This window comes from Bos indicus x Bos taurus, chromosome 13 (assembly GCF_003369695.1).
Source record: "Bos indicus x Bos taurus breed Angus x Brahman F1 hybrid chromosome 13, Bos_hybrid_MaternalHap_v2.0, whole genome shotgun sequence".
NCBI classification, from domain to species: Eukaryota; Metazoa; Chordata; class Mammalia; order Artiodactyla; family Bovidae; genus Bos; species Bos indicus x Bos taurus.
The window spans coordinates 55,214,263-55,226,383 of record NC_040088.1 but is presented as its reverse complement, the minus strand read 5'-3'; the positions used below and the strand labels follow the sequence as shown (position 1 = coordinate 55,226,383).

Below are 12,121 nucleotides of genomic sequence, written 5' to 3'. Positions count from 1 at the left end.
AGTCAGGCCCAGGCTCTGGGACACTGAGCCTGCTTCCTCCGGGTGGTCTCTGCAGCTCCTCAGGCAGCAGCGTCAGGATGAGAATTTATCCCATCCTTTCCCCTAGGAGCTCCGAGCGCTCCCTAGGAGCTCCGAGCACTCCCTACACCCTCCCGTGTGCTCCCATCACCCCTTGTGACACAGGGAGTGGTTTTGGTGGAAGGAGCCTGTACAGATTTGCTGGAAGCTGATGGCATGACTGGGACCAGGGTGCAGGGACCACAGGGCAGCAGGTGGCTAGATGGGGCGGCTGTGGCTCTTTGCGTCTGCTTGGGACTAACCTTGTATTACATTTCAGTCTCTTCACAGTGATAAATCTCAGTTCTCTCTGATAATAGACTTAGTGTCTTTTGTTCTGGGGGTTCGAGAATTGCTCTGAAAAACAACAGGTAGATACAAGCGCTCACATACTCAAAATAGTTAGGATGGGTTAATGCAGAATTCAGGCAACATAAGACTTAATACTAAGAGGGACAGTGTTCAGGCTTATTCTTGAAATCTGATTAGGGATCATCTGAGACATGCACCCAACACGACACCAGTGCTCACTTAACATGGGGTGACTCACGGTGCTGTCCTTCCTAACACCTGTCAGTCAGCTGCAAAGAGCTCCTTCTTTGGAGCCTGAGATCTAAGGGGTCAAGAGTCACAAGGAGGCCTTTGTAAGGCCTTTCTTTGTAAGTCAGGCAGAGACAGGGGACTTTCAGTCTGAGAAGAGATGAAACCCGCCGGCAGAACGTTGATCTTCCCAGGTGTTACTCAGTTAATCCACACAGCGTGAGGTCCAGGCGTCCTGATCCAGGACTCTGAAGCTTTGGGGGAGGCTGGGAGAAGCAGCAATCGGGAGGGAAGAAAGACGACTGAGGAGATGGGGGCAGAGAAGTGAGAGAAAGAACCCGAGGAGGGAGGCCAGGCATCTGGAGAGTGGCTGCAGGGGTACCCAGGACACAGCCACCCCCAGGCTCTGGGGGGTATGCGGAAGCACTTGAACCTCAAGTAAGGGACTGATGGGTTATCCTCTAGGATTTCACGTGACTGCGATGAGCTAGGAGCTGTTTGCTGTGGACTGCTGTCCCTTTGTTTCTATTCATTGGTTCGTTGGTTCATTCAACAAAGATTCCCACGTGTCCACGCTGTGGCACATACTGTTCTAAACATTTAGGGACACACAGCCTCTGCTCCCAAGGATCTCGTGGAGGAGACAGGTGTGTCCCTGTCACTATTCTGGTGGCGGAAGATTAAAGTGTCTGGGCTACCTGTGAGGCCTCCAGGAGGAAGTAACCTTTGAGATGCTGCATGTTTCCCAGGCAGAGAGAAAGTGGGTGTGGGGGTGGCAGCCAATTTTAGACCAGGGAGGGGGCTGATGTGGCTTCAGGGGGCAGAAGCTGATGGCAAGAGATCAGGCTGGCGCTAGATGGTGAAGAACCATGCATGCCATGCTGAGAAGGGTGTTTAGCAGGGATTTTATTTGGGAGCCAATAGGAAGTCAGATGTATTTAATCTGGGTTGGGGCATGAACAGACCCCATTAGCAGAGGCATAGGGAATGAAGACTCGGGTCTCAGGATATGGCCAAGCCTGGAGCCGCTCGCTGGGGATGCTGGGTCAGTGCATGTCACCAGCGAGGATGCAGAACAGAGGAGACAGGCAGAAATGAAAGAGCCAGGGAAAGAGACTCCAGACAGTGAGGGGGAATCTGGAAGAGAAACAGAATGAAATCACAGAACCTGGGGGAAGAGCAATGTCAAGAAGGAGATTCGACAGGGTAAAAATCAGTATGGAGGTCAAGTTCAACTGTTAATATAAACAAGTGAAATCTGATGATCTGATGCAAACGTGGCAAATGTTCTTGTAGAGGAGTGAAGTCAGAGGGCAAAATGCAATGGATTCTAAGCTGCTGTATAGCATGGGGAGCTCAGCCAGTGATCTGTGATGACCTAGCGGGGTCGGATGGGAGGGAGGGGATTATGTATATATGTACATATAACCGATTCATGACATTGTCTGCAGAAATTAACACAACATTGTAAAGTGATTATCCTCCAGTAAGAAATAAATAAAGTGAACTGGGATGGGGACACAAACTCTGGGAACAGAGACCCTTTGGGAAGAAATCTGACCAATGATGCCAGGAGAAAGACACAGAAGTGCTTTTAAGACATGCAAGGAAAAAGGAGTCACTTTGTTTTGAGTTGGCAAAGGGAAGGAGAATAAGGTCATGGGCATTTTTTGAGCATTATTATATATCTGCTCTCCATCAGTGGCAATACTGTATCTAATTTTAATTCTGAAAACACCCCGTGGAAGGCATCAGCCTCATTATATAAATGGAGAACCCGCGGCTCAGAGAGGTTGAGACATTGGTCCAGGTTGCCAGGAGATTGTAAATGGCAGACCAGAGCTAGCAGGGCAGCGTGTCCTCTGCACTGCACTGTGCTGTGTTTATTGCAGATGATTTGGAGATGCAGGAGGCAGTGAAAACCGGGAGACAAAGAGGAGGGTGAGGGCATGACTTACTGTCCAAGCCTGAAAACCTTTGAGAGCAAAAGGAGCATCCCTGATAATCACGCCTGGACCATAAGAGCAAAGCGGCTGCCCTGGCATAGCAGGCCGGTGGGTCTCCTGACTGAAGACGCAACTGTGGCTGCACACTGCCAAGCACGGCTGTGCCCAAAGACAGACCTCTTCTGAGAGATACAATAACTTCGCTGATAGACATTCCTGTACAGCACACGTCAGGAGCCTTAGGACAGCGCTGAAACTGGCTGTACTTGTCTCCTTAGTGATGGAGACCCAAGGATGAGAAGGACCTAGTGACTTGTCTGAGGGCCAGAGCTGGTGAAGAGCAGACATGAGTCCTGGGAAATGGATCTACTGACTTCTCTGTGACGTGTTACCTAAAGCGATAATCCATTTGTTTACCAGTTAAATTAGTAGTCCACTGCTCTTTTTAAAAGGAGAATCAGTTAAGTGTAAAAAGAAGCCAGAAGGGTAAAGAAGGAGGAAGGGAAGATTTTTAATAGAAAAGTCATCCAGGAGTTGAGTCCCGCTGGCTACTTTTATAGACCTGTAAGGGTTTGTTGTTTTTTTTTTAATTTATTTATTATTTATTTTTGGCTGTGCTATGCTGCTAATGGGCTTTCTCTAGTTGTGGACAGCAGGGGCTATTCTTTGTTTCGTTGCGAGGGCTTCTCATTGTGGTGGTTTCTTGTTGCAGAGCACAGGCTCTGGGTGTAAGGACTTCGGTAGTTGTGGTGCACAGGCTTAGCTGCTCTGTGGCATGTGGAATCTTCCCAGACCAGGGACTGAACTCGTGTCCCCTCCATTGGTAGGTGGATTCTTATTCACTGTGCCACCAGCAAAGCCCAACTATAAGGTTTTTCACACTGAAAAACCACGTGGTCCCTCAGTGCTCTGTGTCCTGTCAAGGGCACTCTGAGCCTGAGCCCAGAGCTTTCCTTCCAGGGGCTGGTAACTGGGCTCCTCAGCAGGCTTGGTCACTGTTACTTCTACTCATGGTGAGAATTCCAAGAGGCTGTGTTACAGATAGTCTCCTGAGTTTGTACTGCTGTTCTCAGAGAACGTCCAGACCTCTGTTAAATCCCAAAGTGTGACATTCTAGCATCTAAAATCTGTCTCCCCAGATGATGGGAAAAGATATGGTACATATATGCAATGGAATATTATTCAGCCATAAAAAAATGAAATAATGCCATTTGCAGCAACATGAATGCAACTAGAGATGATCATACCAAGTGAAGTAAGTCAGAGGGAGAGATGCCACATGATGTCACTCAGATGTGGAATGGAAAATATGGCACAAACGAGCCCACCCTCGAGACAGAAACAGACTTAGCGAACAAGCTTCTGGTTGCCAAAGTGGGAGGGGGAGGGGTAGGCTGGGAGTTTGGGGTTGGTAGATGCAAATTATTATATTTAGAATGGATACACAACAAGGTCCTACTGTACAGCACGGGGAACTATATTCAATATCTTGAGGTTACAAGAAAAGAATGTCTGTATGAGTTAGAGCTGAGTCACTCTGTACAGCAGAGATTGGCACAACATTGCAAATCAGCTGTATTTCAAAAAAAATAAATCTGTCTGCCCAACTCTCACATCACAGCCACACAAGCACATAAGGCTCTTAGAAGGCCAGGGGTCCTGAGGTTTGATTAGGAATTTTTTTTTTTTAATAATAACCATATAATGGCAGAAAACTGACTCCAAAGGGATTCTTCATCGGTAAACTGTCCCATTGCTACTTTGGGGAGACTGCGAATTCAGATACCCAAATCTAAATGGGCAAATGCAACCGGTATTCACTTTTCCTGGAAGAATTATCCCAGAATTGCCAAGCCCAGATTGAAAAAAAAAAAAAAAAAGGTAAGTTAATATTTTACTTAAAAAGCCCTTTCTACTTCACATGGTATTTCTGGTAGGATGATTATTGTTATTTCATTTTTTTAACCTTAAGCAACTAGTACTTTTTATAAAGTCATGCAGATCCAAATAAAAAACCAATAGGTAACAGAAGCAGATCACAAAAGAGAGACCTTGTTTCAAACATAAAACTACCAATGAGATTAGCAATCTTTTTCATTTGTGCTATTTAAAGTAAATGGTCTGATGTAATTTTCACTGTTTAATCTTAGGGTGAATTTCAAAATTATTTGAATAAGATTTTAAAACACAAAACCAAGGCACATTATATAAAGCTTCTCCTTCAAAAGACAAAAGACAATGAAGTATCCGAGAGTAAAGAACTGTATTTTGCAACATCTAAGAATTCAGTTGAGGGCTTCTGCAATTATTTTCTTGCAGCTTATTCATACCTGAGCCTCTTTTTAACCTTCTTCTCGCCAGTTTGATTTGATCCTGCAGAATCTGAACCCAGTCTCTTGGGCCAGGAAGTTTATCCACGTGATTAGCAGTGCAATATTTTTCTGTGAAGACTGAAAGAAAATATGAAATATTGTTTAACATTTGAAAAAAGAGAATGCATATTTGAAATAGGAACATAACCCCAAAAAGGGGGGGACAAAAAAGAGTATATTTCTAAAAGATGTCAGTTCTGCAGTGGCTATTCTCCAAATCCATATGACATTCTTTGGTGAAGATGGAGCTTGGCAGGGCCCATCCTGCACACCACATCCTGTGCTTCCAAATGAAACTGGCTATCAATGCTAGTAGTTCTGAAACTGCTTTTTCTGATTGCTCCAGTCCATGTGTATGTGTCTTATGGGCAGAGAAAATGCTTCCTAGGGGGTCCATTGGCCCCCTGACAGAATTCTGCAAGTGTATTAATGTATTTCACTTTTCTGTTGTTAACTCAAAATCAAATGGAGGGGACTTCCCTGGCGGTTCAGTGGTTAAGACTTCCAATGCAGGAAGTGTGGGTTCGATCCCTGGTCAGGGAGCTAAGACCCCTCACGTCTCGAGACAAAAAAACCAAAACACAAAACAGAAGCAATATTGTAACAGATTCAATAAAGACTTTAGAAACGGTCCACATTAAAAAAAAAATCTTTAAAAAAAATCAAATGGAAAATTACACAGAGAGATGATGTTCTCATGGTGATTCCAGCTAACTGCCTCAGCGCTCACTGGATCAATGCAGTTGGGTCTTAGTGAAAGCTCCAATCCTACTTTGAGTCAACTTCTTGCACCCCGAGCTAGCAGCTCCTAGAGAAGAGCTCCCTAGAAGCACAAAGGAAGCTCTGGGAGTTGTGTGCCAGGACACAAGGGAGCAGGACAATTATCTGAGCAAAGCCGCACAGCGTGCAGCGGTGCACGCGGCGCTCCGGCTGGCACTTCCGCTTCGCACTAGCGGCGCTGGGGCTGGCACTTCCGCTTCACACTGAGCTCCCCAGCACTTTTCAACCTGCTCCCCTCGAGGCCAAGGCCTGCCACGCTGCCTCTTTGATGTTTAAAATAGTGATCGTTTTAATGTTTCAAAGGTTTCTTTTAAAAAGAAAGGACAGAGGAAAATGTCATATTCAACTAACTGTAAACAATTTCTATTGAATAAAAAATAAAATTTTTATTTGAATGAGCAGAGCTAGTGGCACTAAATCCACCACCACAGAAAGAGCTCCTCCCAAATAAAAGTGTAACTTCAAGCCTCCATGGATAAATGGACAAAGTGGAAAACGTTCAAGTAACACGTAAGCCCCTAAATTGCAGAACATACTTTATACCTACTAAATTAGATAAGCGATTAAGATAATACTAATATTGATAAAATTGTGTTGACCTGGCACATGCAAGTTTGACTGTTGGCATAAACTGGCAGAACCCTTTTGGGAAATAAGATGGCTGTATATGACGAGGCATATAAAACTGTTATTCCTCTGGACTGGTAATCCTATGTCTATAAACTTATCCTAAGTAAACAGTAATGTGAAAGAAGGGGAAAAAGTCATAAACAGTCTGGAATCTGTGGGGGATGGGTTTCAGGATCCCCATGGGTGCCAAAATCCATGGATGCTTAAGTCCCATATGTACAATGTGTATTATATGCATACCACCCATGCATATCTTCCCATATACTTTAAATCATCTCAGGGATGATTTAGAATACCTAATACAATGCAAATGCTATGTAAATAGATGCCTGCACTTGGCAAGTTTGTTTTGTTTGGAACTTTCTGGAATTTTCCCCCAAATATTTCGATTGGCAGCTGGTTGAACCTGCAGGTGCAAAGTCCGTGGATGCAGGGGTGGGGTAGGGTGGGGGGGAGTGTACAAACATCAACAATCCAGTTGTGCAGGAAGAGAAGCAGGGTGGCCTGGGGCGGGTAGCTATGTGTTGCGGGGAGCACGGATGCCTTTGAGGAATGTGCATAGTCATAGAGTCGGGGTGGTGCTAGTGAAGACAGAAGGGATGATGGAACAGATGGAGAACTGGCATTTCTGGAGACTCACTTGACTTGTAAATCCAGGAGGAGGGATTGTGAGGGGATGGGCCAGATGTATTAGGCATGGTTTGGGACACTCTGAGTTTGGGGCATCTGTGGAGCCCCCACGGGGGACGGCTGGCAGCTGTTTCAACACAGATGCCTATAGTTCAGGGACGGGGTCTCTGCTGAAGACATAGACTTCAGGGGCACAAATGTGTGTGGCTGTTAAAATGACAAGAGAAAACACAGTGGGCAGGGAGGTTTCAACAGAGCGCTGGGCAAGCACAGAACAGCAGGAACCCCTGGGGACTGAGGGAGGCTAAGGCACAGAGTCGGGAAGCAGCTGGGAAGCATGGTCTGATGCAGGTGGGAGTGTGTGAATACACTAAAGACTGTGGAGAGACCCACAGTCCCGGTGCAGAAGAGCCAGGAAGGAGGTATGGAGAGGGTCCCTGGCAGCCAGCAAGGATGTGGGGAAGGTGACCAGAGATAGCACTCTCCAAACACCAGGTTTGTGGGAGCAGGGAAGAAGAGGAGGAGGAAGGCTGGGGCAGGGGAAGGCAGGCAGCACAGTTGGAGTGGGTAGGATCCAGAGAGAAGGAGGGAACAATCAGAGGAACCATACACCAGAGGAACTGGAGGTTGGGATCCTGGAGAGAGAGTGGTGACCCTCGACCAGAATCAGGAGGAAAACTTCCTCCTCTGAACCCAGAGAAGGGGAAGAAAAGGGTGAACTTAGAAGTGGCCAGAGGTGGTCATCACTGCCCCTGATGCCTCACTGAACCTGGAGAGTGCAGGGACATCTGGGGTTGTAAGGCAGTGAGGATGCAGGGTGCTGAGCAGGAGGGCTGCGTGCTTGTGGTGGCAACCACAGGGCAGGCGTTTTCTCCAGGGCACCTGGCAACTCCTTGTCTGGAGTGGAGATAGTGATGGGAGGGCTGGTCTAGGGTTAGGCATTTGCTGGCTGGTTTTGGCAAAGGTACAGGATATAAAGGACAGCATTGAAGATGTTGGTGAAGATGCCTGTTCCCCTCCCCAGAATGAATTACTGCTTCCTTCAGCCATTTTCCTTTCCACCCAAATCTAGGAAGCAAGTGAAGCCAGAAAATGGCTCAGACTTGGGACGATCTAAGAGACCAGGGAATGGAAATCTCAGTGGGGTTGGCAAGGAAGTGCCAGGGAGAAAGGGCAGCAGGACATGTGGACAGTGGTGTAGGGCTGAAGTGGAGGCTGAGAGCCAGTGCGGACAAGGTCGGGACACTCTAGCTCTAGGCAGTCACGTGGATGGTGAGGTGGTGCTGATGGAAAGGCTGTATCCTAACTCCCAACTGAGAGGAGGAGGAGGCAGAATTACAGTCCAGGGAAATCATCGACAGGCTGCCCACCAAAGGGCACATGGGCCATGCAAGTAAGCAGACTCCACCTGGGAGAGAGGCAGAGGGGACAACATCCTGGGGGTGGGACTGCCTGTGAGTCTCCTCTACCAGATTATAGACAACTTCAGGGGCCTGTGTCTTGTCTCCCTAAAAGCACCTACTGTGGTGCCCCCAACTAAGAGCCCCATAAACATCTGAAGGATAAACAAATGTACTTTCTGCTTTTGTTTTGGACAGAAGTAAATACAACAGCTCAGACATTTAGGCCAATTGGAGGAGCAAGGCCTATCTGAATTAATAGAAAGTTTTAATGGCATATATTTAAAGTAACAAGATTTTATTATAGTCAAATACCCACAGCGACATTTCTTATTGTGACACTTCTTAATCAGAGTTGCAGAAAGGTTCTTGAAATTCTGTTTGAATGACTAGAAAAAAGTACCTGTATTTGGCACCCTATTAGTTTCTAAGAAAATTGTACCACAAAATGATTGAGTGTACCATCTTACAGATAAACAGCTCCCTCCTTCCTCGTAATATTATTTATGTAATTAATTTCCATAGCAACCCCTCTCTTCCTAGACTGGGAAGTGCATGCATCCAAATTAGCCCGGATTAGGAAGTAAAGATTTGAAATAAACCAAATAGATTTGGATTATGCCGACATCAAAGTGATTCCCAGCAGGCGCATGTTCAGGAGTAGAGGGAAGGTCCCCTAACGTGTGGGCGGCATCCAAGGGGATCTTTCTAATCTCATCCTGAGCTCAAGTATTCTGCTGTGTGTTCAAAAGGCGACAATTGCTGGCTATTTTTTTCTCCTTTCAGCAAAAGCTTATCTGCTTTCAATCACAAGAGACCAGGGAACTGTCTGTCTCCTGGGTCTGCATCTGAGACCTTTGAAGGCAAAGCATTAGGCTTTCAGGAAAAAAAATACATCTACAAACAATTATTTCCACTGAGCATATTACTGACATTCTCGTTTCTGGTTTACACTCAAACTTAAAAGAAACTTCTAACTAGAATCTACCTACAGAGGATGAAATCCTATTCCTTGTGACATGGGTAGATGAGGCCTGAGAGAGGGGCCAAAGGTTTGTGGTTGGATTGATCTGAAAACATTCCATGCTATGTGGATAGGTATTGGGTAAGCAGGACATATTTTTGCTATCTGAATCCATAGCTAAAGGTCAAGCTATTACCCTGCTAACAGTTTCATTAGGAGTAATGATGTGAAAAGAGGCATTGCAGTAATGCGTTGGGCTTCCTACTATGTTAATAGTGGGTCATTAAAAATCAGAGAACAATTTGCATTTATCCTTAGAATGCGATAGGTCCTGAAAAGAAACTTCCCTTCTCTCCTAGTTTAATATATTAAGGGGAAGCGAGGGATAATTTTACACAAGTCCAAATCATCTGAACAAGTGGATTAAGGCCAACCATTAAACTGAATACAACTGTGGAAGCATCTACTCTGCTTAACATCATCTGAGGTCCCAAGGCACAAAGATGCGTGAAGTCGCTGGGGAAATGACAAAGGTTCAGTTTGATCTGTACACAAATTAAGGACTTTTCTCAGATGCCTGCATTCAAACCCTGCCCTTTAATTGGGCATCAATAATCAATAAGCTAGTGGTAGCTGAGCGGATCCTTCCCTGGGAACCCGGGATCTGATGTCATCATCAGTGAACACAGTGGTGTGGCACGTGTCTGGATGTGGCAGGAGAACAGGTTGGATCGGCCATGTTCCCCAAACAGCTGTCTGTCCATGTGACAGTTTCTAGAGCAGTGGTCCCCAACCTTTTTGGCACCAGGGACCAGTTTCTTGGAAGACAATTTTTCCATGGAGCCAGTGGGGGGTGGGGGGATGGCTTTGGGATGATTCAAGTACTTTACATTTTTGGGCATGTTCTTTCTATTATTACATCAGCTCAGATCATCAGGCATTAGATCCCAGAGGTTGGGGACCCTTGTTCTAGAAGGCTCTCCATGTGGGGTTTTCTGACTCTCTGCACTGGGAAAAGCAGGGCACTGTACAGATGTTGAAAGAAAGTCCCTGCATCACACAGACAATGTAAGAAGCAGGGGAAGGCTTGGGGAGCTTTCATTTCATTATGAAATTCCCCATGAATAATTCCAGGCAGCCCTGAGAGCCTACTTCTGATTGGCAGACTTGGTGTAAACTTCTGATCAGAAAAACGAGCAGAAATCAAGGTTCACATCAAACAGAACTGAAAGTGGAGTCCTCCTTAGATCTGCCAAACTCCTGGACCTCGTGAGGGGCTGGGGACTAAGGGTGAGAAAAACAACTGTCCACAGCAGGGTCCTGGGGACGTGCAAGTGGGGAGGAAGCTTGGGACCAGTCCCAGAGGAGAGGTGGACAAGCCAACTAGGTTTCCCTGCAGGCTGCTTGCACCCACATCCACCCACCTAAGTGAGTATAAGACAGCCAGCACCCCAGCCCACAACCAACCATTCCCTCTTTCCTTTGCCTCTTTCCAAGCTATGATTTGAAACTCCCCACGTGCTGAGCACGGTCTATCTCATTTAAGCTTGGCAGGAGCCTGGTGGCACAGGTATTGTGATCCTATTTCTTTTGTGATGACAAGCTGAAAGTTCGGGCAGATTAAATAACTGGTGCAAGGTGGCACAGCCAATAGGGATTATTTTCCATATAAGTTATTTAATTTTTAAGGCAGTCATGAAATTAAAAGACGCTTGTTCCTTGGAAGAAAAGCTGTGACAAACCTAGACAACATATTAAAAAGCAGAGACATCTCTTTGCTGACAAAGGTCCATCTAGTCAAAGCTATGGTTTTTCTAGTAGTCATGTATGAATGTGAGAATTGGACCATAAAGAAGGCTGAGCATCGAAGAGTTGATGCTTTCTAAATGTGGAGCTGGAGAAGACTCTTGAGAGTCTCTTGGACAGCAAGGAGATCAAACCAGTCAATCCTAAAGGAAAACAATCCTGAATATTCATTGGAAGGACTGATGTTAAAGCTGAAGCTCTAGTACTTTGGCCATCTGATGTGAAGAGCTGACTCATTGGAAAAGATCTAATGCTTGGAAAGATTGAGGGCAGAAGGGGGTGATAGAGGATGACATGGTTGGATGGTATCACTGAATCAATGGACATGAGTTTCAGCAGCAAGCTCTGGGAAATAGTGAAGGAAAGGGAAGTCTGGCGTGCTGCAGTCCATAGGGTTGCAAAGAGTTGGACACGACTTAGCGATTGAACAACAATGAGAACACAGATTCTGGAAAAGAACAGTGGTTGACTTCTCCATAGGAATAAATCTATAGCTGACTGAGGTAATGCTCATGTGTGACAGCTGTGAACGCTGGTGGTACTTTCACCCACACAACACAGAAGGATGGCAGCCATGGGGTGGGAGACCCCTCCCCGGGTCTGTGGGATCACACCTCCCCCTCCAGATCACGGGGCCCCAGGTGGCCTTGGTAAGGAACGGGGCGGGACACAGCCTCAGGCAGCTTGGGTGTACAGCAAGGATGAAATGAGACATATGCACAACAAAGACGGAAAGACCACGCCACACAGACCCGCATTCAAAGGATGGCCTAAGGACGTACCTGAGGACGAAGAAACAGAAGAAGGGCGGGAAGAACAGGAAGCGGGAGGGGGATAAAAGCGGACATGACCTGTGGGAGAGTAAGAATTACAGCAATGCCAAACTGATGGAGACTGAGTAGTACTGGCTCAGAGGCAGACAGAAGACCAAAAGTAGACACGGAAAAGGGGCGATTCGTTTATGACAGAGCTGGATTACAATTCACATTAAAAAAA

The 12,121-nt window shown here is 46.2% G+C and overlaps 1 protein-coding gene across 6 annotated transcripts in view; it reads right to left on the bottom strand.

Annotated features, from left to right (window-relative positions):
- The window catches only part of BEND7 (BEN domain containing 7), an 86,934-nt gene that overhangs the window by 9,578 nt on the left and 65,235 nt on the right, over nt 1-12,121 (bottom strand). For all 6 annotated transcript variants that reach the window (XM_027559907.1, XM_027559905.1, XM_027559906.1 and 3 more), the window contains one exon: nt 4,874-4,993. In XM_027559907.1, the coding sequence (XP_027415708.1) occupies nt 4,874-4,993 (120 nt within the window). The remainder of the gene's footprint in view (nt 1-4,873; nt 4,994-12,121) is intronic.